At 44.6% G+C, this 25,836-nt stretch overlaps 1 protein-coding gene across 5 annotated transcripts in view; it reads right to left on the bottom strand.

Moving 5' to 3' along the window:
- Positions 1–25,836, bottom strand: part of wdpcp (WD repeat containing planar cell polarity effector) — an 85,660-nt gene that overhangs the window by 16,395 nt on the left and 43,429 nt on the right. For all 5 annotated transcript variants that reach the window (XM_052080182.1, XM_052080183.1, XM_052080179.1 and 2 more), the window contains 10 exons: positions 23,563–23,613; positions 21,981–22,051; positions 20,181–20,240; positions 19,869–19,983; positions 14,454–14,590; positions 12,069–12,260; positions 6,280–6,892; positions 2,874–3,065; positions 2,498–2,621; positions 1,172–1,235 (listed from right to left, as the gene is read on the bottom strand). In XM_052080182.1, the coding sequence (XP_051936142.1) occupies positions 1,172–1,235; positions 2,498–2,621; positions 2,874–3,065; positions 6,280–6,892; positions 12,069–12,260; positions 14,454–14,590; positions 19,869–19,983; positions 20,181–20,240; positions 21,981–22,051; positions 23,563–23,613 (1,619 nt within the window). The remainder of the gene's footprint in view (positions 1–1,171; positions 1,236–2,497; positions 2,622–2,873; positions 3,066–6,279; positions 6,893–12,068; positions 12,261–14,453; positions 14,591–19,868; positions 19,984–20,180; positions 20,241–21,980; positions 22,052–23,562; positions 23,614–25,836) is intronic.

The following is a 25,836-nucleotide window of genomic DNA, read 5'->3' as shown; positions in this document are numbered from 1 at the left end:
CAATGCCAGCGGAGCCTCTTGAACTTCATGTGCAACTCAGGTGGCGGCGCACCTTTATTGTAGGCCATTTTGTGTTTGCTGCTTCACAAGCGAGAAGATGAGTGCGTGGCAGACTGAGAGGGAACACGTCCAAAAGGCGTCATTAGCTCTCGTTATTGTGTCACCGATCTGCATTGGATCGCTTTATGCGGGCAGCTGCTGCCATTCACAAGATTTTTGGGGGGTCATAATTAATAGGTTTCCGGAAATTGGGGCTAATTATGGCAAGAGGCCATATTTATTTATTAATTTAACGGGGTGGGGGGGGGGGGGTGGTGGTGGTGGGGGGGGGGGGGGTTATTAACAACAACAACAAAAAAAAAATCCATCAAATTTAAACCTAAGCAACACAGGTGGCGTAGTTTTTGAATTTTGTATACATGTTCATGCCTTTAAGAGTCAGGGCCTGGTGGGACGCGTGTGATGTGGGCGGGCCTGTGCGGGAGATGTGGTCGACAGCAGCTCCTGTGTGAGTGCGCTCATTGTGTTTGTGTGTTCTGCTGTTCTCCCGGTGTTGACTAAACGGCTAAAAGGTGTATCAGGAACTGTGGCTCTCCTTTCCCATTTGCAGGGGACATTAGAGTCAGTAATTATACTTTAACTCATTCAGTACCAGCCAATTCTGGACCAAGTCTGAAAAGACGTTTAAAAACGTCTTTGGGAGTGAATGAGTTAAAAGACATACATACAGTGGGGTAACTCAACTATTGAAAAAGGCATCTATTCATGCCTATTTGCATATTTTCATGCTCTTTCTGGAATACCCTAAGATGACATCACTTCCTTCTTCTGTGGCACCATGTTAGCAGAGGGCTAGCTAGCATTGGCCACGGTTTGACAGCAAATAGCCACGCGATGGAAAATCCGAGTACAGAAACCAAGGTGGCAAACATCTCAAGATGATGCAGAAAAAGGACCGCTATTGTCAGTGGTGGAATCTAATGGCTGATTATCTGCTAACAGCTGGCTGCCCAATGAAAGGTACAGCGCAGTCAGTCCCCAGCTGTAGGTAGAGTTCTTTGCCATTTATGAATTTAAAAAACAATGACACCAATCCATGTATCACTGGGGGAAAATATACCTTGTTGGCTAACATGTCATAATAACACAAATGAAAATGACTGCGGCTCACCATGAAAAGATCTTTAGCTTGCAAATCAACGGCAAGCAGGAAGGCTTTCTCCAAGCGCTCATATCTGAAAAGTAATAGAAAAAAAGACAATCAAATGTAAAACATCAGTCCCAAAAAAACAACAACACACATTTAGAGACTATAGGACATTGAAGGAGCTTTTGAAACATATCGAGAGCAGGCTACCAAACAGCTAAACTTGCTTCCTATAGTTAAGAGCCAACTCTGGAACAAACCAAACAAGGGAAGCCATGCTTAGTGTGTGTGTGTGTCCTCGTTCATTTGATGTCGACGGAGTGAGAAAGAATGCAGGTGGGCGATAAGAGAGGAGAAGGGAGCGATGCCAACCAGGGAGAGAGGGAGGAGGGGGAGATGCTCGCGGCGGGCGTGAACAACAGCGTCCATTTCAGTCAAAGGAACGCCGACAGATGCCAGCTTGAAAGGACGGCGCAAACGGGTGCACAATGTTTGAAATGCGCATCAGCGGCAGGACGGGACGACTTGAAACGCCTCTGAAATGCGAGTCATTTTCTGACGGGATGATTTTTTTTTTTTGGGCCATACTTCTTGCAGCCCTTTACAATCCTGCAGCCCCGAGTAGTGATGTCGTTACTTGAAAGACGACTTACAATGTTTTTCTATGTCACAACAGTACAAGCACGGGGGGATCTAACAACGTTGATGTTTAATTTTGGAAAATGAATGAAGTTAGTTTTTAAATGTTCAATCTATAATGATTTTTTTTGCCAATCTCCCCACAAAATATGCAGAAAAATAGCAAAAATAAATATTTCTATTTATGAATTAAAAATAAATAAAAAATTGAAAATGTTGAGTTCCAAAAAGTAACACAATTCTGAAATACATTTAAATATTTCTCCCGGTGACAAAACTTGGAATCAGTTTTTTTTAAATTAGAAAAATAGAAAGTAACAAATTTGGAAATACATGGCGTTATTAACAGTATTGGAATGAAGAAAAAAAATTGTATTTTGGAAAAAGGAAAACATTAATTTAAAAAATGATGCATTTCCAAATGTGACTTTTTCAAACAAAAGAAGTAACAGATTTTTGTGCAATGTGCCGCAAAACAAAAACAAAAAAACTCCATTTAATTAACGTAATACCTTGCACAAAAAGTATATAATCCATCTCCAATAGTGAGTTAAAAAATCTGTCTTAGGTGAAAAGCAACATGGTCAAATTCAGCCATTTTTGTACAATTTAAAGCCCCTCAAAACAACTGATGCAAAATGATGACGATTTTAATTTCTAGAATGTTCTCGTCTGCGCTGTGTGTTCCAAAACCTGAACAAGTTGTTTTACCTGAGAAGGTGGTGGAAAAAGCGTCTGGCATATTTGTGGACTGACTCCCTGTAGTCTGCCGTGACGTTTTCGGGAAGAGGAGTGGGCGGGCTGTAAAATGTTGCCAACGTGGCTTCTAGTTGCTCTGTATGCAGAAATAAACAAACAATATACACCACTCCCAAAGAGTATGCTTTAAGTGACTCTCCCGACAGTTTGCACCATAGAGACTGGAAGAGTCACAGAAAGACATGACAGTTTTTCAGTTTAATTCTACTAATATGTTTTTACTAAGTATTATCGCGTGCTATTTTCCTTAATAATGAACATGACAAAAAAAAATATGTGGATAATCAGTTTATGTTTTAAGTTCATAAAAGCCAGAGACTGAGCCCACCTTCGGTGCGGGCGTCCAAAGGCAGCCTCAGCAGGTGGTTTGCGATGGCGCTCAGGCCTTGCCAGCACTGGTCGGCCGTGCTGCCCCAATCCATGGCTTCCAGCACGCTCACAGCCTCCTGCACCTGACCCGCGTGCAGACGCTGCTGGAGGAGCTGCACCGGGCCCAGTCGGAACCCGCTCAGGAGGCCCCCTGTCACACATTCAGATTAGCACTCATGTTATGCTTGCTGTTGGATCGAACTAGTTGGTTCAATGATTAAAAATACATTGAAAAAAAAATGTGAATTGAAAATCCATCCGTTTTCTAATCCGTTTATCGTCACGAGGGGTACGGGTGTGCTGAAGCCTATCCCAGGTGTCTTCGGGCAGAAGGCGAAGGGCACCCTGAACTGGTTGCCAGCCAATCGCGGGGCAACACACATCGACAAACATTCACACTCACAGTCACACCGAGGGACAATTTAGTGTTCAATTTGCCTACCATGCATATTTTTAGAATGTGGGAATGAAACTTGAGTGCCCAGAGAAAAAAAAAAGTCAGAGTTTGGATTTGAAAACTAGGTTTAGGTTTGATTCGGCATAAGCCTTAAATCAACTTAAATTTCACTTCAAGTTTCCAGAGCTGAAGGTAACATACTTTTGATATGTACGCTAGTTAGGTTTTAAGAACTTTTGACCAGAGGTGCTTTATTGTGCTTTTGTTTTTGCGCGTGGATGTGTGTGTGTGTGTGTGTGTGTGAGAGAGAGAGTGAGAGAGCAGATTAGAAGGCTGCATAATAATGAAACAATGAGCTCTGGCAACCTAGCCACCAGCACCAGTGTGTGTGTGTGTGTTTGTGTGCAACTGCAAACATTAGATGAATGGCCAAGGCTGATTATGATCCATTTTGACCCTATTAGATGTATTTTAGGAGTGAGGGTGGAGGGTTAGTGTTGGGGGTGCTTCACATTCATGCTTACACACAAGTTAAAAATGAAACTTTGACTGGATGAGCCTGAAAATGTTCTTCTGCAATCATTTGAGTGACAAATTAGTGGATGAAGGTGTCTGTGTGATTATTTATTTGTGTGCGTGTGTTCGTTTGTGAGGGAGAGATGAGGCAATTAAAATGACAAGCTAGCAATTAACAAGCCCCAAATCCCCTACAGAGTATGCTAATGTGTGTAAATACATCTGCCGCAGTGTGTGTGTGTGTGTGCGCGCGCATGATATGACACTAGCCTGATGCCAAGGTCAGAGTTTGAAATTCGGGTTAACAAGGGTTAAGATATCAAATTTGTTTCATCTTAAAATTGGGGTTTGAACCCAGGTTTCGGATTCAAAACAAGAATTAGGGTTTCAAGTGAAGCTTTCAAGCAAGCGATGGTGCTTCAACAAGGATAGGGTTTCCCCTTAGGGTTTGAGGTCAGAGCTAGGGTGACAAACATGGCTATGGGTTTTAAATTAGGGTTTCAAGGTTACGGTTTCAAGCCTGGGCCACTTCCTATTCCTAGTTCCTTGAAACCCTAACCTTAGCTTGTAGCTTGAAACGCTATTTCAAGCACCAATTTGAAACTCAAATGCTGCTTTCACACCCTAACAGAAACCCGGATGCTTGTTTGGAAACCTAATAATGTGTGTAACATGAATTTGAAACCCCAGTTTGTGGCCCAAAATGGTGGCTTAGGACAATCTTAACAAAGATAAAAGTGTTGAGGGTCTTCTTCCTCCTCGGCTGCGGGTGGTCCCGACAGCTCCACTCTATCCTCCAGTTAATTTGTGGATGGACGCCAATGTGAGCGGGAGAGTCTTGCTCTCAGAGGTCATTCAATAATCGCCCCGGGTGGGCAAACGCACACCAGCCCTCCTTCCCCTCCAGGTGTGTTGTGTGCTACAGTTTTCCGATAAATTGTTCGCGGTGGCTGCGCTCTCCCTCGGGGGCCTTGATAAAGTTTGCCAATCAAAATGTGTTTGCAACACACACTCACTAAGAGTGTCAGGTGCACTCTTTAATTGTGACTTTGCGAAGACCATGTGACTGCAACTTTTTGTGTATGTGTGTGAGCAAGAGAGAGAAAGAGAAAGCATGTGTGGAAGGATTGTGTGAGAGAGAGTATGTGTGAGTGAGAGTAAAAGTGTGAAAATGTAAATGAGAGAGTTGTTCAAGAGAGTGGATGAGAGAAAGTGAAAGCAAGTACATGAGAGGGTATGGCATGTAGAGAGAGAGATCAAACAGAATGCCGGTGCCTAGAAAAGAGTAAAAAAAGTGTGAGTGTCTGTGTGCTGGTGTGAGAGAGAGCAAGAGTGCGCAAGTGCGTGTGAGAGTCTTATAAAGTGTCTGTGTGAAAGGGAAAGAGTGAGGTTGGGATTACATATATGAATGAGGGTGAGACGGTGTGTGAAAGTGTAACAGTGGGAGAAAGAATGTGTGTGTTGATTGTGTGAGAAAGTGCATGTGTGTGTGCGTGAGAGAGAAAGAATGCACACGAGAGATTGGTGTGGATTTGCATCAAAAAAGTTAAGAGACAGTTCAGAGAAAGTGTGTGAAAATGTAAAACTGAACTGTGTGAGAGACACTGGGCATGTGCGTGCCTTTAGAGTATGTGTGAGTGAGGAAAAGTATTTTGTGTGAGAGTGAAAGACGCGTGCGTGTGTTTGTGAGTGAAAGAGTGCGAGAAGTGTGTCAGGGAGTTTGAAAGTGACTGCATATGAACGTGTACGAGTTTTGAGTTTAGGAAATTGTGCCTATGGGGGTGGGTGTGCATGCGATTGTGCGAGACTGTGAAAGAGAGAGCAAGCCCGTATGTGCATGCATGCATGCGTGCGTGTGTGAAGGTAGAAGACGATGCGTTTGCATGCATGGAAATGGGGAGGGTGTCCTACAACAATGGCGTCGCCTCCTCTGATCGTGTGCCAACGTTTTGATGAAGGAAGCGACTGCACGCCTTTTTCTCCGTGATAATCCCCCCGCCGCCGCCACTGCGCGCACGCACACACACAAATGAAAGTCATTTATTTGTGCTCACTTTTCTGTATTGACTCCTTTGACAAGGCTCGCTACATGACAAAGTGAAGAAAGACTTGGCCAAGCTCCGAGTTGTGTTTTTTTTTTAATTGTGATTTTTTTTAAATATATTCCATAAGAGGAAAGAAGCTCACTGGCGCAAACCTCCACAACCACATCTCTACACTGAGCCAGCCGCCCTCTGCCTGCACACAGATAAAGTGGGTCTGGAGCAGCAGTAGTGATGGAAGAACAGCAAGCAAAATACCGGCAACGGGAATTAGGTGATGCAAGTTTGGGTGCCAAATCAGGATTCAAACCCAAACATTGGGTTCGGGTTGCGTTTAGGTTCAAAATGAAGGTTTCGGGCATTGGTCAGGGTTTCAAGCTATTGAGAGTGGTGTCATCTCTGCTACATACCCAGTTGTAATCTCAAAGCTGCGAGTAGTCCCCCGTGGAAGACCAGCATCATCGTATCCGCCTCTTCGGCGCCTTCTTCTGGACCCGCAGCCCACTGCAGTCCCCGTAGGGCTCCCGGGCAGCGCAGGTGCCTGCTCAGTCTGAGCGTGGCGGAGGGGGTCACCTCCTCGGCCACCAACGCCACCTTGACGGGCGCCAGGCCCAGATCCAAGAACATCAATTCGCCCTCTTCGGCCACTCCCGCCGCCGCCACCGCCAAGGCTCCGGCCGGATGCCAAGTCAGGAGGGTGGGTGGCGCGGGGCAGGAGGTCCGCAGGGAGACCCCCCGACGTTGGTCGTAAAGCACCAGGGACAAGTCGCTGAGGCCCAGGAGGAGCACGCTTTCGCTGGGGTGTTGTGAGCAGGAGACAGGGGGGGAGGGCAGCGGGATGCGGGTGGCGGAGAGGCGGTGCAGGCGTCCTTTGGTGGACTCGTACATGCAGGCTTTAGCCCAGGACGACTCTCTGGACGCTTGGGGTCCTGCGGGCGCTTCCACGGTCAGCAGCTGGTAGGGCTGAAAATGGCTGAAGGCGCAAAGCAGAAGATCACCTTCTGTTTGCGTTGAGCTTAGGACCTGAACACAAATTGCGGAGATGGAAGACAATGTCAGGGTTTCGCGTTTCAAATTAGGGTTTCAAAGTTTAGATTTGAAGCTGATGTTAGGGTTTTAAGTGTGGGTGAGAGTTTCAAGCCAGGGTGAAGGTTTCCAGGCAGCCAATGTTAGGGTTCAATTTTCGGGTTTTGATCTTGAGATGGGCGCAAACAAGTCTGGGGCCTTCACGCAAATGTTAGGGTTTCAAGATTTTGAAGACGTTACGGTTTCAAGTTAAGGTTTGAGGTCAATGTAGGATTTCAAATTCGGGTTTCTGTGTTTCAAACTCCACCCAGCAAAAACAGAACCCTGAAGCTTGAGGCAAGTTTGGGTGCCAAATCAGGATTCAAACCCAAACATTGGGTTCGGGTTGGGTTTAGGTTCAAAATGAAGGTGAAGGTGAAGGTGAAGCCTGAACTATGAAGCATGACGCTTGCCCCTTGGGAAAGGGGCAAGCGTCATGCTGGTAAACACCAGTCTGTCAATCAAGGACGCTCTTCATTTTAAACTCAAGGTTAAACAAGCGCAGCTTCTCCCCGAGCGCGGGCGATAAACAAACATCATCCTCAAACATCCTCGGCGGGGCCGAGGAGGGACCACAAACAACAAGCCTTGCGCAATATGATCCAATTCCAAAGAGTTGACGATTGCACATGAGGCACCTGGATCACAATCAGCTGCCGGGTGAGCGGCTCAACAGTTGCGTAGTCACTCGGCCGAGCTTCTCGGGGCACGTCTTCGTCTTTTCTGGATTTAAGCACGGCCACAAAGCTTCCGTCGGAGACCCGCGCTCAGCACGGCAGCTTTGGCTAGACCACGACCTTTCATTTTGCCGTGTGGACTGAATGACTGATCGCATCACACAAAAGCTGCCCGGTGTCACATTTTTTTTTGTTTTCCCATTTGGCACGCAGTGCCGAAAAGGGATTTAGGGAGAGGCCTAACATGGATTGATAAATGGCATGGTGACTACTGTCCTCCTTTATTAATTTTCTGCTCTCGATAATCCACCCAGCGCAGGCTCTTCCCGCTTCCTGCGGTGTGAAGATGGGGAATCTCGGAGAAACGCTTGGCCGAAACAAAAATACAGTGGGAAGAGAATGACACCTTGTATTTGAAACCACAAAGCTTCGCCTTTCAGCCCACAAGTTTAACGCTCACAAAATTAGCATCTCTGTTACAGTGCTTTGAGCCTTGAAGCAACAGTTTGATCACAAAGGGTGTGGCAACAACATGTAGACAGACAAGATAACAGTACTCGGTCATGTATTCTTTATCCCCTGAATAGAACAAAATCAATATGATGGTTCATTTTTTTAAATTTGACTTGTTTATGTCATTACTGTGTGAGGATAAGTAGGTCAAAGGATGGATGGATGGATGTTAGATCTCGAGTTTCAAGCAAAGGCAATAGTTTCATGAGTGATTCAAGATGGCCGCTTGTGCGCCAGTGTGTTCGGCGACGATCCTGCCATTTTGTTTTTTTTTTACTTTTCGCAATGCTTGTTACCTCCCTAACAGCCTCTCGGTTGGTTTATGATCGCCGATCGTTGTTATTGATTCAACAACACGTTGGAGATTCGGCCGCGTTTTGGCAAGACAGTGGTGAAAAGACGCTACCTCCGTTTTTGGCTAACCTGCCGGCTGATCTCTTCCGTGTTCGCTTGCTCCCTTCACAGAAGCGCCGCCGCAGCCGCGTCAAACGTAGCGGTCAGCTCGTGAAGCTAAAACGGGATCTGAGACACATTTCGATCGCTCTGGCGTGGTGTGCCCTCGACTCTGTCGCCTCATGCTTGCTAACAGTCGTTGGCTGTCCCAACGCGCCACGGCATTTCTACCCTCCACTTTGTATGCAGCGATGGCTGTTTGAAAGTGCTCTTTTGACTTGACTTGATTCAAGACAGAAGCGGGTTTCAAACAAAGGTTGGGTGTCAAATTTCAGGTTTGAATCCAAGATGATGGTTTCAGGCCAGGTTTGCAGTTTGCCTGGAATCAAGGTTAGGGGTTCAAGTTAGGGTTTTGAGCAGATGTTGTGGTTCCAAACATGGGTACAAATCTCAAAGTAGGGTTTCATTAAATGTTTAAACAAGAGTAAGGATTTCAGGATTGGGTTGGTGTTTAAATTTAGGGATCCAAGCCCCAAATTAGGGATGCTAGAAAAGGTTAGGGATAAGTTTTCTAATGTGGAGGTTTAGCCTGGTTGAGGGTCTCAAAAGAAGGGTGTGTTTCAAATTAGGATTTGAATCCAAGATTCGGGTTTCGCACCTAAATTAGGGTTTCAGATTAGGATTTGAAAGCAATGCTCGTGTTTCAAATTGGGCTTTCAAGCCTGCTTTTGTGTTTCAAAGCTGGCTTAAGGTTTCAAAAGGCTTCGCATCGGCCGCCTCCAAGGCCGAACGAGACCAAGCGCGCCGGTGAGCACCTGAGAGCGAGGAAGTGCGACGACAAAGTGGCAACGGACGCGGAGAGGCAGAAAGCAGGGCGAAGACAGAGATGCAGAACGGACAGGCAAAAACCAGAAGCAGACAGGACGGCGAGGCCCCCGCTAAGTAGCTTTCGCCTGCTTATTGGTTTCAGTGACTGCTCAAAACTATTCTTTCCCATTCTCCCTCGCTCTTCCTCTCTCGCTGGCTGGCACGTCGCACCCCCCCCCCCCCCCGCTCGTCCCCCCTCCCTCCGTGCCGTGAAAGATAAAGCGGACGGGCCCAACTGTGTGGCTGGCCCTTGTTCACAGCAGTGGCCTTTTGAAGCCAATTTTCCAGCTCACGGAGCAGAGAAAGACGAAGAGAGACGGGCTGCGGAGATGGAGGCACTCGGAGGAGAGTCGAGGGATGATGGGATGGGCAGGGAAGGGAAGTGAGGGGGGGGGGGGCCGCTGAGCGCAGGGCGGGGGGATTGGGAATGGAAAGTTTTACGAAGGTGCACCGGCGCGCCTTTTAATATCTGAATTTTGGGGTCAAATGGTGAAATGGTGACAAACGACTACTACATACGTTTCAACATGTACGGTATCATGACAGTGTTCTTTCAATGTTGGAGAAATTGAAAATACTCCCACCGCCCAGTCCTGCTCGGTGCAAATGAATTGTTTTGGTTTAAGGTGGATCGTCTTTTTCAGGGTGTTTCTTGATGCGGCGCAGCGCCAAAGTAAATAGTAATTAAAAACGGCAAATAGAGATCAAACAAGTGCAGGCAGAGTGTTTGGCGACAGATAACGGGTGGTGGAGGATTTTTTCTTTTTTTATTTAAAGTACATACACGCGTGTGTCGGGAAGAAAACATTTCCGGAACTTGAACATTTCATAAGATGTTCGTAAGGAGAGGTACCCCAACGCACAAGTACCATTATAACACACAGCAGTCAGCTAGTGCACAGTTTTGCCTCACGAGTAACGAGGTTGCCCTACTAGCAATGCCAAAGTTGTTCTACTCGTGAGGGCAAAAAGTGAAAATCTGAAGGAGAATATTTACGATGTGAAATAAATGCTCCAACGGCTTTGGTGACGCATTAAATGTTAACTAGTAAAATTCTGTAGTGGCACGAGTAGGACACAGTCATCAGCTGTTCTGCCTGTAATTCAAATCTCGATTGTGTACAGTTATTTTCTTCATTCTATATGTATTTTTTAATGAATCGGAATTTTACTCCACCAAATATGAGTGGGGCCCTCATAAAAATGATGAACTTCGCATGCCACCGTGTGTACTGTATATGTGTGTTTCACAAAAAGGGGAGATGGAAGAAGAATAAATACCACATAGAAGTGGAAATCAGACTTTTTACAAACGGCGAGAGACTGGCGAGAAAATGGGTTTAGCGCGGCAGATAGCATGGCGGACAAAAGGGAAACATATACACGAGCTGGGAGCGATTCAAGTCACCGCCGTGAACTGCTCGCTCCATTTCACGCCGCGCATCTTAAAAAAAAAAAAAAAACTGGCAACAAATGCTTTCATTAGACGCAGAAGAGCGCGGCTGTGTTCTGAAAAGGAAGGAGGGGTGGGGATACACCGCGGAGAGGTGAAGGAGTGTGATAAACGCTTTTTAAAAAAAAAAGCGACTCGCAGCATCTGCTTTTGATGATTTCAATATTCATGTGTTGATTCGTCACGCTCGTCCTCGCTCTCGCCTCCATGAGGTGAATATTTAAGAGTGAGCGACGCGGAGTTAAGGCCCTCGTCGGTAATTTGGGATCTTTCATGTTTTTCGGAGGGCGCGGGGCCAACTGGCTGATAGGGAGGAGTCTCGCCAGAGGCCGGGAGCATGCGGGAGGATGCTTGAGCGTGGGCGTCGCGCTTCACGCCGCAGCGACGGCTTAGCCGCCGTTTCTGCATATTCAAGGCGGCCACGCAAGGAGGTGCGACGAGCGAGGTGCCACCCTTACAAATGACGAACATCCCGACACCCACGCGACGCGCGTCTGCACGACAAAGAGGTGCCGTCGGGTTTGTGTGCTTTCGGTGTACCCGCAAAAATGAAGAAGAAATTAAAAGATGGTGGACGACAACAGCATCAACTTCACTGAGAGGAAGTTACACCTTCATTTTGTTGGGAAATCTGTGATATCGAGACAGCATATATTCCACATGCCTATTCTTAGTCGTGCGCAACGTGGACATTAAAACATCTACAAATGTACACCCTTTGTGATTAAAAAAACATTTCAAAACTTTTTCTACCATGAATGTGACTTTTAATCTGCACGTTGCAAACATTTTTGTACTCTTTCCTTAAAGGGGAGTAAAAATAAAACAACCGAGACAATGTGGTCGCATAAGCGATCTGTTAACACGTGTTGATAGGAGTCAGCAGGCACTTGCCACCATTTCAAGTGTTTCTAATCAACCCAAATGAAGTTCAGATGTTCTAGTAGGCTTTTTCTTTCGTTTTCTAGTAGAAGACTGAATCGTTTGTGTAGTCGTTCCATCTGTCAGCATTATTATTTCTGAAGGGCCTGGTCAGGTGTAAGGCAACTCCACCAGTGATGACAATTGTGAATGAATTCTAACATTTCATGAAGCAAAAAATTCAGATGTTAAATGTAGGCCACGGTGAGTACAATTTTTGGATTTCATTATTGACCGTGAGGCTGGAAGAATACCGTCTTATATATAGATATATATAAACTGACAGAATCAGAGTGTCAAGAATTGTCACCTTGAGACCTTCCCAGGGCAAGCAGCTGAGCAGGACCAAGTTGTTAGCATCTGTGTTTTTGTGGGTCCAGGGCCACAGCTCCTGGTCGTGATTACTGGACCTCCACCACAACAGCGCCACATCCTCCAGCTGGTTGAGGGCCACACCCTGGTGGAGACGATGCGCCCACCCTGCCACCTCCACGCTCGTCACCTGGGACAGGACATGAGCAAAATAATTTGCATCGTCCATGATTTGCTAATAACAATGATGCTAAGGTGTGTATAGATCAGCGCTGTGTGCTATATGGCCTGAATGTCGCTAGTAGGGTTGGAAAAAGTTGTCAACTCATACTGCTTCGGTAAACTAGCGCCTATCTATTTGTTATTTTGTTAGTTGAAGCAGTGCGCATCAGCTTTGACCTTCGGGAGGTGCCCCCAAGGAAAACAAATACTGTCCAAACAGATTAATGAGAATTAATCGATATTATTTTTAATTAACCTTATTTTTAATCGATGAATCACCCAGCCCTAGAATGCACACAGTTACACATTGCTTGCAACATACCCCCCCCCCCCCCCACACCAGATGCACACGGTGCCCTGGTCCAGTGGGCTAAGCTGGAAGGGAGTTGAGGGAGGGAGGGAGGGAGGGTGAGGGCTAAACTAATCCGGCCCGGCAGAAAAGTGCTTTTTGATTATTGCTGACCAGCAACCGCTAGCAAATATATAAATATATATACTGTATATCTAGCAAAAGATGAGAGGGGTGTGTGCGCAGGGTAGATATAGTGTGCTATTATTAACCCAATGATTGCCCCCCGCCACCCCCAATCTGTCAGTGATCTTCCATTCTGCAGTTTTGGGCAACACTTTGTTCCCTTTATCATCGACGGGGCTGCCATCGTTCTCATTCAGCCCCGCACGCATGGACCACTGAACCTCAGATCATACCCTGCTACACCAAAACATTTTCTGTAATAAACAAATTTGGGTTCATGGAATGCCTTTTTTGACATCCTGCTTCTGATTTCACAAGTGACTGCTCTTCTCTTTGACCCGAAACCTCTCATTGATCTGAAAAATTCAATTTATTCCCCCTTTCTTTCTGCCGCTCTCTCTCCACCGCGTGTGTGTGTGTGTGTGCGCGCGCGCGCGCTTATCTTTTTCATGTGTCCTTCGTTCATTCACTCAAATGAGCTTTAGTTCACTTCTTTTAAGCTAATTGTCTCACTCAGTCATTTTTTTTCTCCCATTGCGAGCTTTGTGTGTCCTGGCTCGCGGGTACAAACAAAGGTTATATACAGTAGTGTGTTTATGAACAAGCATTAGTACCCCAAACTATGCCAATAAAACATGACTTCTCATACTTTGTATGCCGTGTGTAGGTAGTGAAGACAATTTGAGATCAGACTAAATTACGAAGTGTGGCTTTTTCACGTGTTTATGCATGTGTGGGTGTGCATGTAGATGTTACCCTACAACCAAATGTGCCAGGAGAGCTCATTATCGTGCGCAGCTTCCCCCCAAAATATGCATTTGACTCAAAATTGGCCCGAAAGAACAAAAGCCCACATTAATAATGGAAGATGAAAAATAACCCGAGAAATGAAAGCAAACAGGGCGAGCAAATTGTGGCAAAGTGATTTTCGTGCGGTGCCTCGGGTGTGAAAGTCCGAATAGCATTTAGAGGAAACATACTGTATTTGCCATTTAAAACAGTGATCTCAAAAATACGCAAATGATTTATGAATCCAGATTCAAATATTACATCTCAAAATGTTGAATAATATAGGGAAAATTCTAATCCCAAAACGAATTCAAATTGAACATAAAACCGATTTTAATAAAAAATTTTAATCAAAAGTTCAAACCCAATATTCAAAATTTAAATTCCACCTTCAAAACTCAAATTCAAATTCATTAAATTCATTCATTCATTCAATTCATTAGAATTCTCAACTCACATGACATTCAAATTCAAAATTCAATTATATCTATATAATACAAATATTATCTATTATATTTAATAACGGAAATGTTTACATTCAAATCAATATTCAAATCACATTTTTAAAAAACTAATGGAAATTAGAATTCAAAATCTAAATTTAATTTTCGAATTATTTTAATCATTAAAATCCTCATTTAAAATGCAAATCCAAATCCATGAAAACATGGGACTGCTCAGTCCTTTTAACTGAGCAGCCAAACTCAAGTATTGCTGTTGTTGGCGGAGGGAGACAGTTAGGGCCTATCCACAGGGCAAGTGTTATTTACTATCGAAAGTAAATAACACTTGACAAAATTAAGACCATAAAAACTGCATTTTCACAGGTTGAGGCAGCACAACATCACCAAACTACCAAATGACATTTGTCAATTTGGACACGTGACATTGTTGCACCTTGATTGTGGAGGGTGAGAGCTTGTCCGTGTCCCTGCCAGCCTTCGGGGAGGAGTCCTGGATCTTCTTATAGTAGATGGCGGAGACTTCGCTCTGCTTCGTGAAGGACAGCACAAACAGCTTGTCGCCCAACACCGCTGACAAGACACAGACAAGAAGACATTTTAATCAGCGCTCAATGTCCACAAAAATATGTAGACGTGGATAAAAGTAGTAGGACACCATTCTGAATTAGGCTAAGCGTGGTGTGGAGTACATGTACAATACATGGCTGTACCAAAAATAATTTTCAATAAAGAAAATCGTACTGTTGTCTCATATTTCATTCAACAAAATAGAGTCAGAACAAATAAATGAAGTGTAAAGAGTTAAACAGTGTGTGCATTAGGATTTAATGCTTCAATTAAATCATTGTGCTGCTGCTTCGGGTGTGCCTGCCGTAGCCACCAGGGGCAGTAGATTACAGTTATACAGGCACAAACGAAGAAGAGTTGCCATTATTCTCAGTAAAGTGAGTAGAATGCAATCCTTTTTTTTTCATAGATGGGGAAAAGAAAATCTGTTTTTCAGTAGGATGTTAATAGCATGTTTGTCTTCAAAAATGAATTGTTAAAGATTTAGAACACCAATTATAATGCTTTATTTATTAGCTAGTCTACTGTGTTTCCCATTATGCATTTGCGTTAAGTTAGCTAGAGTATTCCTGATCGATTCAGAGGACTGATGTGTCCCGATAGTTTTGTCCGTACACAGTACGATATTTGCCACGCAATCTTATTCTTCTTCGTTACCATTCATATTCCTGGCTTTCGTTCCTATTCTCCTCGCTTCTCTGCTCCCTGCGTTCTACTTCCTCCGCCCTTTTCCGTTCCGCTCAACTAGCTGCGAGGCTTTTTATGTTTTTGTGTCACTTTGCGTGGAAAACGCACTCAATCCTGTTCAACTCTTCAGGAGCTGCAGGAAACGCTAGCAATTAAGAACCCCCCCCCCCCACCATCACCACCACCACCCCACATAAACACCCCCACTCTCCTTCAAATTAATCTGTTTGTGGAAGCAATTAAACGGTAAAGGAGGGGAGGTTTGGGAGGCGGGGGGGGGGGGGGGCGGGGGGGGGGGGTATAACACATGTCTCTCAGATATGCTGCTTTGAGTTGAATGAGTAAGGCTGCACCCCGAGATTTGGAAATCTAACCCACAATTAACCACGCTGTGTGTGTGCGCGTGTGTGTGCGTGTGTGTATTTATACACACGAGGAGCGCTGCTATGATTACACTTCAAATGAATTTCTAATTAATATGCAAATATTCCAAAAGCGAGGGGGGGGGCTTGAAAATACGGAGGAGCGAGCTTCGTAAACCAGGTCAGCCACTACCCGACTGTCCCCGTATGCCCAAAATTAGGATTATGGAGCATTTGTACACTCAATATAGCCGCCGGGTTTAAACGGCATCAGAACATACACAGTTAGAGGCGAGCAATGGCTTTTCGACAGAACGGTTAATGCAGTATACTAAGCATCTTTGTGATAGATTAAAGGCACATCAAGTTAAAGGCAGTTTAGTATTGATCTCGACGGGTGTCTATAAACGGGATTAGGATTAATCCCATTGGTTCCCAAATGAAGGAGAGACTATGAGAGCAGGCTGTGCAGCCAATGTGGGACCAGGTGGCTGATTTGGTATTAAGAGTCCAGACGGACATGATTAACGCACACACATAAGCACTGTAGGCGCGTCTACACAAAGCAGCCATGCTCGTGTAAAAAAAAAAACATTTGCCGACACACTCACATACACTAAACATGGCATTTGTATTCCTAATGTTACGTTTTAATTAAAAATGCCTTTAGTCTCACCATTTTCTTTTTCAGATCAGATAAAATACAGATTCAGTTGGAGATTCAGTCTCATATGACACCGTTTTAAAATGTACCTTGATTTTCATCTTTTTTTGAAAACAAAAACTGACACCTGCGCGTGCTGGAGCCTATCCCAGCGGTCTTTGGGCAGGAGGCGGGGATAGACCTTGGCTACCAGGCAATCATAGACAATTAACCATTGACACTCACAATCACACGTTAGGGTAATTTAGAGTGCCTAATCAACCTACAACGCATGTTTTTGGAATTTGGGAGGAAACTCGAGGAGCCAAAGAAAACCCACACACGCGAACATGTAAACTCCACATACGAAGGCCGGAGCCAGGAATCAAACCCTGGACCTCTGCACTATGAGGCAGACTTGCTCACTTAACACTGGAGAACACAAGACCCCTTTTCTTTGGAAAATGATGGATTTTACATTAAATCTATTAAAGCTATATGTTCACTGAACACCAAAATTTATGGGTTTTTTTTCAAATATTTAATGCTTTAATCCTAATTTAGGATTAGGGCCAAATTTGACCCTTTGGGATTTAAGGGTAGCATTTGAGTTGCAGAATATATAGGGGCCAAATTTGACCCAGTGGGTTCTCCAGGGTTAAAGCACATTTTGCCCCCTCTTGAAAAAAAAACAACTATTCATTATAACACACATAAAATCAAAACAAAAAAATGCAGGAAAATTTGTTCCCAAATGAAACGTGGATGGAGGACAGGGCTGCGAACTCAAAATGGAACGAGGTGGCTGATTTGGTATTAAGAGTCCAGACTGCTATGATCATTTCACCCAGTCAAAAACACACACACACACACGCACACACACACACACACACACACACACACACACACATACACACACAGACATACGCACGCACACACACCACATTCATGTAGACAAAGCAGCCATGTTTACAAAAATCAACATATGCCAACACACTTACATACACAACACACACACACACACACAAGCATAAACAAACTTTACACAAGTTCACTCATGCACATACACACAAACACACACACACACACACACACACAGTGGAAGGCACATCCCCCTCTAAATCCATTTAATTCCATCTCTTGAGCAGCGTGTTGACATAAGAGGCCAATGGGCTTAGCCAAAGCACATTTAAAACAGCAGTAAATGAAACCGGCTATGAAAAATCACTTAAGGACGCTTAATCGCGGCGCACACGGGCTGCTCGTCAGCCAAAAAGGACGCAACTAATGCTTTGATGGCGGAAACATATGTAATCTAGCCCTCGGTATGATGCAACGGAAAATACGGCCGCAGAGAGCGCGGGACAAAGTTTAAGAAAGGAGAATAATCCGGTATTGTTACACCACGGAGACATAAAAGAGGACCTGGCTGGAACAGAACTCTGGTGTTTAGTTTAATCCGTGCGGTGCAGAAACGGGATTATGGTCGGCATTCACATACTGAAAAGATTTGTTTCTTTAGCATGTTAAAACAAAAAGGGCAGCTGGCAACTGGTGACCTGAATGAAGACACAAAGATGGCGGGAACATTAAAACCTCCAATTCATTTGAATTCTTTGGAACAATTTTACCCTATAGGAAACCAGTGAGACTGAAATAATCTGTTACAGAGTCAAACGGTACCTGCACAAATGGTGTTAGAAGTCAGGCGTAGGCAAAGTATGTCCCGGGGGCCACAGACAGCCCGTTCAATTCTTTAATCTGGTCCACACAGGAAAAACATAATGGAGGGTCTTCTAAAATGGTCTTTTTTTCCCTATTAAAATACTTTATTCTTAGACCCTTAACAATGTTAGGTTGTTTCTCGAAGAAATAAAACTAGATTTTTATTTTATTTTTTTACAACCAGAGGATGCAATAATAAACTTGCAAGTCAAAGCAAAAAATGGCCAATCAACACCTTCAAAAACTCACTTGGGTCACTTGTATCTCAAGACACCACTGTTATACAGTATGACTTCTTTTACTGAAAAAAAATAATAAATCTGACTTTATTTGCACGTCTTATTTTTTGGGGAGAAAAAAGACTGTTCACTACTTCTCAGAATAAATACATTAATTGAAAAACAAACACTATCCTCATAATAAGAAGTCTTTTTATTGAAAAGTATGGCTTTATTCCCGTCCGTCTTTTTTTTCTTTAAAAAAATACAAGTTTGCTCTTAAAATATAAAAACTTTTCTGGCAAAAAAGCCCCAAAAACTAACAAAAACGGCATAAAAAGAATACATCTATTCTCGTATTGCATCTTCTTTAGAGCTGTTTTTGAATGGCACAAACACACACACACACACACACACACACACGCACACACACACGCGCGCGCATGCACACACAACGATAAACTGTGTGTCTTAATTGCATGTGGCAAGTGTACACCGGAGTGTTCCTCCTCTGATTACCTAAGAGGGCTAATTTAACCAGTGACAGATGTGAGGAACGCTTCTAACATGCTGCACACCCACACAATCCCCATCATCAAGACCCCCCCCCCCCTCCAAACTCGCCCGCCCTTGCTTGTACAACCATTACGCTAACAATTAGCACCTCTGAGGCTTTGAATGGAGCACAGCGGTAGGCCGCTGGCCGTCTGTGTGCGTACCTGTGGGCCCTGAGTGCGTGTGGACTGGAGATGTGTGTTGTGTGTGTGATCATAACACACCCGGGAAAATAGTTGTTGGTCTTTGGAAAAGAAAGCTTTCATTTCATATGTACTTTGTGTGTGCGTGTGTGTGTGTGTGATTGTACTAGTGGGCCTTTATCGGGTGTCTTGAGACCAAGCAGGGAGGCCATGTTATGAACAAATAATTGATACAGAAAGAAAGAAATAATTAGCAGATTTGGGTCGCCGCGTATTCTCTACTGAGCGAGGGCGTGGAACGGCTGGCAAGGTAAAGGTTAGGGGCAGAGAGGCGGGACCCCCTGGAGGTAGACGCAATGGAGGAAAAACACTGATGGATGCTCTTAAGGGAAGGCCCCTGGACGCACTACACAAAAGGATTTGCCCGCAATTAGCTAGCAGAGTCTGCTTGCTCACCTGTGGCACCTGTAATGTGTGTGTGTGTGTGTGTGTGTGTGTGTGTGTGTGTGTGTGTGTGTGCCGGGAATAATCATTGCACCACTTTTAAATAAAGTCATCAAGTGCCATGGTGACGCAATGAGACGGACATTGTGAAGTGACTCACAGACCGTATTAAGTGACACGGAATCAAAATGGACAGCACACGCCAAACATGAAGGTACTAAAAGCAGGGGTAGGCCAACTTTTGTGCTCAAAGGGCATGACTTAAGCATGCTAAAGAAAGTGGGCACAAGCTGTAATGTATCAAGAGTATTGTCCTTTTAAAAATAAGACGTGACCCTTAAGCACAAAAGTTTTCAATGCTCACCGAGCTGAGGTTTCGTGGGAAGTTTTGTTTGACTTCTGAGGCGTTGGCGCGGCAAATGATTGTGCATTTCCAAGTAGAGGGCCCGTAATTACAAAAGTCAAAGGCAAGCGTTATCGTCGCACTGTGTTTCTCTCACTCACCATCAGTCACTGTGTCACCTGGCAGTCGTCCCACTAATGCTCGGTCGATGCACACTTGCTCGAGTTGGGGTCCGCTCAGGGTCAAGGTTACCAGTATGCCGCTGCTCAGGAGAAGCTACACACAGACACACAAAAAATAAAATAAATAATAAATAAAAAAGCACAAAGTGGACACATTCGAGTGGGGAAGACACACTGGGGAGAACAGAAGGAGTGCATCAAGCAAACTGCAGCGAAGCTACTAATTTGTGGCCTGCTCTGGGAGGACCAGGGGCAATTCTGTGTCACAAGTGTGTGTGTGTGTGCATGTACCTGGCAACATTGTGTGTTCCTCCATCTGGTGTGAACGCAGGTGTTGGTCTGCAACAGTTCCTGAAAGAGCATGAAAGATGGACAATAGAAGACAAACAGGTCACAATCAGTTGGTGTCCGGACCAAAGTGGGTCACAACAACACATCATCATCACTTTCTTCTTTTCTTTTGGATCGCAAGATTGGTAACGGCAAGACAAAGAAATTGCTAAAAGTAGAGTAACGATGCTATTTGAATGCGCTGTTCAGCCTGTTTTACTTTGGTGAGGAGGTACCTGTATATTTATTCAAGAGACTAAGGAGTCAGTCAACGGACTCAAGTGGAGACTCTGGAGTATGCTTGGGGTTTCTGGCATGGGTCCTTCGAACCTTTTCATACATGCTGTTATGATAGACAAGCTCAGCCAATTTCAGGTTAAACAGTGAAACTGGCGCTTCGACGGCAGTGTTGTGTCCAAGGACCGGCAACCCAAGGCCAAGGCCAAGGCCAAGGCCAAGGCCAAAGACTTAACTCCAAGGCCAAGGCCAAGGACTTGAGAAATTTTCCGAGGCCAAGGCCAAGGACCAAGGACTTGCCTCCAAGGCCAAGGACCACGGACTGATTTTGAAACTAAGCCAAGCCAAGGACATGTATAAAACAATGCTATCATACCACTTGGCAGGTCTTCATGATTTGCAACACCCCTGCATCATAACCCTTTGCACTCCCTAACGCTTGAATGAAGTGTTTTTATTCAAAGAGTAGAACAGTCAGGGTATGTGTTATTTATACTGAGAAAAAAATCATATGGTATACATTTATGAATTAATGTTTTAGTGCAGTAGTTTCTTAATATGAAGTAAATCAACACTCAACAGGCATGACTTGACACGGAACACAAGTTCAGAAATGACTTTGCATAGAAGTCAATCACTGACTGCAGAAAAAGCGGTAATCTCTCAGTGATAATTTTACAGAGTCCCAGGGACTCGCTGAGTGGTCAAACTGTTGCCGAGGCGCTGACGTTTCCCACCCCATCTTCATTTTAACAGTTGAATTTGGCATCTACATTTCTGAAACCCACTTACATTCACTGCGCAGGTGGTACACGTAAGCGGATACTTGCCAACACAGGTTCTACTGCTTGCTCTGACTACTTGGTGTGTGCGTGTGTGTGTGTAATGTCAGTCATTCCTGCCACATTCCAAACCCTGCTGGGGTGATTGGATGGGTGGAGAGAAGGACGGAGGAGGAGGAGAGGGATGGGGCGTGGAGGTAATCTGGGTGTTTCTGGTTTCAGACAATAGTTACGAGTGAGTGGTGCGTGTGTGTGTGCGCATGTGTCTGTGTGTGTGTGTGTGTGGAGCCACAGACAGGTTCCAGCAAACAAAGCCAGGTCTGTACTAGTGCCCCAAGTACAGGGGCGAGGGTTGTTGGGGGGGTGGGGGGGAGAGGAAGGAAAAGGAGGAGGAAAAGAAGGATGGAGGAAGGGGAAGGGATGAGGGGGCAGCCAGCGGGTCCCCTGATCCCCTCAAATATCCCCCTCGATGACAGAGCTGGGCCAAAAGAGAGGTGATGAGAGAGGAGCGGGGAGGCTAGAGAACAAACGAGAATGATGGCGAGAGTGAGGGGCAGAGGTAGCGCGACAGAGAGAATGCCCCTATTTGTTAATCAATCAAGCGTTTCGGAAAGGGAAAACTCGAAAAATCCCCAGAGGGAGGTAGACGACGACCAGGGGAAGGGGAAGGGGCAGGTGGCGGGGGGTGTGGGGGAAAGGGTGCGGGGGCGGGGGGGGGGGTTTGAACGGCATAGGCGGACACCTCCAGCTCCTTCAGGGAATCGCGGAGCCTCTCCGGACGCTGATTGGCGGGAGTCCATGAGTAGCCTCGAGCTACAAGACAAAACGATGCCGGAGATCATGTGACTTGAACTTTTTAAGAAGTAGAAACTGAAAAGAAAGAGAGAGAGAAAATGGGGGAAGAATGCAAACACAATCCAGACGTATTTGGTGACGAATAAAAGGTGGTGACAACTCAACCATGTGGAGAAAAGATGGGAGTAATGCTAATTATGTTCAGCAATTAAATGACGGCGCTATCGTCACGTCAGATGGCTTTTTCCCAGCTCGTTGCCTTGTGTGTACAGATGCAGAATTGGCGGGGGTTGGATTGGAGTTGCAAATTTGCCAGATTCCAAAGTTATAACAAAAGACATATTTCTGCAATAAACCCCGAAAGGCAGCCAAAGTTGTCTTTCTCATCTATTCATGGTCAGATGAGCAGTTGGACAAAGCGAACATACAGGAATTAAGCCTACAAGGTCGCTTCACACATTTATTTCTTGCATGCAAGAGGAGCGATTGGACAGAGCAAATTCACGGAATGAGAAGCGAGGAGACCTACAAAATAAGAGACGTGAGGAGAAATTGTATAGAGCAAACACACAGAAAAATAATATATATTGTCCAAAACAGGAAACATGTTTTTCTTTTTTTGGTTATACTAGAATAAAGTGTCATTGCACATCTGCTGCAGTAGGTGGCAGTGGCTTGCTCATTACCAGAGTGCACATGGAATATTAGGTCCTGTGCAGAGGTGTACTCACAACAATTTTAGAGACAAATGATCATATTTACAGCTATGGAGGAGAGTTGGGTGGGAGGGTGCAAAATATTTTCCTCCTTTGGGGTGTGGGGGTTAATAATAATTGCGAAACACTGTGTAAAAGTATGTTTATCTGCAAAAGGAATGTTTTTAAAGTATAATACGACAATAAAGTGGTTTTCCATTACTGCAACGTGGTCCCCAGAGCAGCTAGCGGAAGCGTTAAGTCAGCCGCTTTCAGCCCGGAGTAGCCAAACGTCCTTTCAAAAAGGGGTCCTCGAGGAGACGCGCGCACTTAATTGTGGCGCACTCAAGTTATCTCCCCGGTGCAACCTCTCACTCGGCGTGGCGCGTATCGCCACGTGTGCAAAAGGCTTCCTTCATGTTGGGTTTCTCCATCTCTAGTGGCCGAGCGGCGAGAGGAAACAGAACACATAATTGAATTTGAGCATCTGCTCGCGGCCGCGTAGAAACGACCTCGGCTTCAATGGCGAGGACAGCGGGGGAAAAGAGGAACTGTTGTTTTTAATGGGGTGCAATATCTGCAAAATAAAAAGGAAGGTTTTCCATTAAGAAAGGGTGTGAGGAGGTAAACAATATGTAAATGCCGGAGGGGAGGGCGTGGTGGGATCAAGGGGGGAGGGCAGCTGGATGAGTGTTCGTCTCCTGATAAGGGTGTTTGTATTCATCTACTGGGTGAGTGGAAGGCGTGAGGAAAAAAAAGGACGTGATTTGCCCAAGATGCTAATAATTGCATGCATACAGTTTGGGAAAAAAAATAAATTCACATTAACTGTACCTTCAGTGAAGTGGACTTTCTCATTGAAATAGTGATGCTCCTGGTGATTGGCTGCATAGAAAAAAGGGGAAAAAAGTTATAATGAAGAGCCCGGGCGCCCGCAGCCCCGTTTTCATGGAAATTTCTTAACTTTTACATCAAGCCCCGCCCACATTAGGTGACAAAAAAAAAAACTGAAACAAAAAAGGGTTATGAGTCTGATAAACCTGCTCTCGATTGTGGCTCTTTTCTTCCCAACCCTAGCATCGGCCCCAGAATGACTACTTCAAACCAAGATGTCAAAAAATCCTGTAAAATTTCAGGCATGACTTTTTCTAACCGTACAGGGGGCGCTACTGAGTGAGTCTTTCGGTGAGTCAGGTCCCGGACCAATACTTTTTTTTTTTCCCCAGCCAGCACAATGCAAACGCTTGCAAAAATTGAGTGTTTTGGGGCTTGCCGAAGCCCTCAAATAGATGACTCAGTCATTCATTCCCAACAATGCAGCTTAAACGCCACCATGCATCCGAGGGGCTGTTTTGGCAAAGCGTGCCCCACGACGGCGCCTCTCGGCCAGGTCGCAGCCAGCAAGACGGTGGGCTGCCCATTTGGAACACCTCCTGGATAAGTAGTATTAATCAGATAAGGAGCTGGGTAGTGGGGGGCAGGGGGGGCAGGCAGGCCCAGACACAGGCACCTGCTCAAGGCAAGAGCTGGGTGGTTGTTAAGGGGGCGGGGGGGGGGGGGGGGGGACTATGTGGCTGCAGGGGACCCCCGAGGTGCTCCAATGAGCCTGGGTCTCCCTCTAGTGGGCGTGACGGGCTTGACTATAAATACACAAACAACTCAAACAGGAATTCTCAACAGGTTTAAAGGAGCCAAATGTCAAACCGTTTAAGACCTTTTTGATGTAAATGTGAACGGGACCACAAGGAGAGGCCATGCATTTACTCACCTGAACTGAACTGATGAAAATAAAATATTGACTTTAATTGGACAACAATGTGACACTCCCAAGAGATTTGAAAGACGGATGTAAAAATTTGGTACAATTTATTTATGATAAGTCAGTTTTTGAATTGAGATTAAAAAAAAGTTACCGCAAGGAAAAGTGCGACATGGGCTCAGTATTATGCTGGAGTAATATTTTTGATGTTCCTTGTGAAATCAGTATGAAAGATTCTTTGCAGCAGTTGTAGATTGCAGTTGCTGCCATAAAAATAAATAACAATCTGGAAATATTGACATGCGTTTTTATTTTGGGGCATTTTTAATAACTTTGAAAAGCTTTCAAATTTTTAACAAAAACAACAAAAAATCAAATTGGAGGGATTTTTTATTCAAATGTGACCACAGGGACACTATACCATTAATTTAACATTGCCATTAATATTCATGACATTTTGTCACTAGGATTTATTAATTTATTCATTATGGGGCTCGTAGGCTGCAGCATTTATGAACGTAAACTACTTAACTAAATTAAAAATAGAGAAATAAATTGATAATTTTTAAGAACTTCAGAAAAACCTTTAAGAACTGTGTCTTCTCTTCTTCTCTATTGTTAAGCTTGGGAAATCTCATAAGATGCAAAAGATCAGGCGGACACATTGAAAATGAAAACCCCACTTGTTTTAGGAACCAAAATTTGACATTTGAAACATTTTGGTCCTTGCCAAAGTGGAAATAATTTAACTTTAAGTGTAATCCTGCTAACCAACAAACTAATCACGAATCGAAAACATCCAAGTCCTGGACCTCATCTACTGTGCGGAATGGCTATCGTTCCAATCCTTTGTGGAAATGTTGCAATACGTTTGGACGCTGACGCTTCTTCTTCCTCCTCCTCCCTGCACTGTGATATCAAGCCACACTTTAGTAATCCTCCAAATGAAAGGATTTGGGGGCAGAGCATCGTTCCTCCACTGAAGATTGGAGGGAGAGAAGAAGGCGGCTATTCAGATGAGAGCGAGAAAGAAAACACATCTCGATTGAAAAAGACTAAAAATAAAATGTGTAGATTGGAGAGAAAGGCAGGGGGGGAGGGAACGGGACTAAGCCCAAATCCATACAAATGTCTCTCCGCTTATTCATATTTATACATTTACAATTTAATTCCTTTTGTTTGATGTATTTATTTGTTTGTTTTTTGCGAACATTAAAATATGGAATATGGCATGTATGGCTAATTGTGACATCTCACTAGCAACACATTCTTGTACAGTTATACAGTGACTACATGATTTCTTTTTTTGCACGTCGGTTATATAAATTACATATTTATGTATTTGTTGT

The sequence above is a fragment of the Hippocampus zosterae genome, chromosome 11 (assembly GCF_025434085.1).
Source record: "Hippocampus zosterae strain Florida chromosome 11, ASM2543408v3, whole genome shotgun sequence".
NCBI classification, from domain to species: domain Eukaryota; kingdom Metazoa; phylum Chordata; class Actinopteri; order Syngnathiformes; family Syngnathidae; genus Hippocampus; species Hippocampus zosterae.
This window is presented reverse-complemented; position numbering and strand designations above follow the sequence as displayed.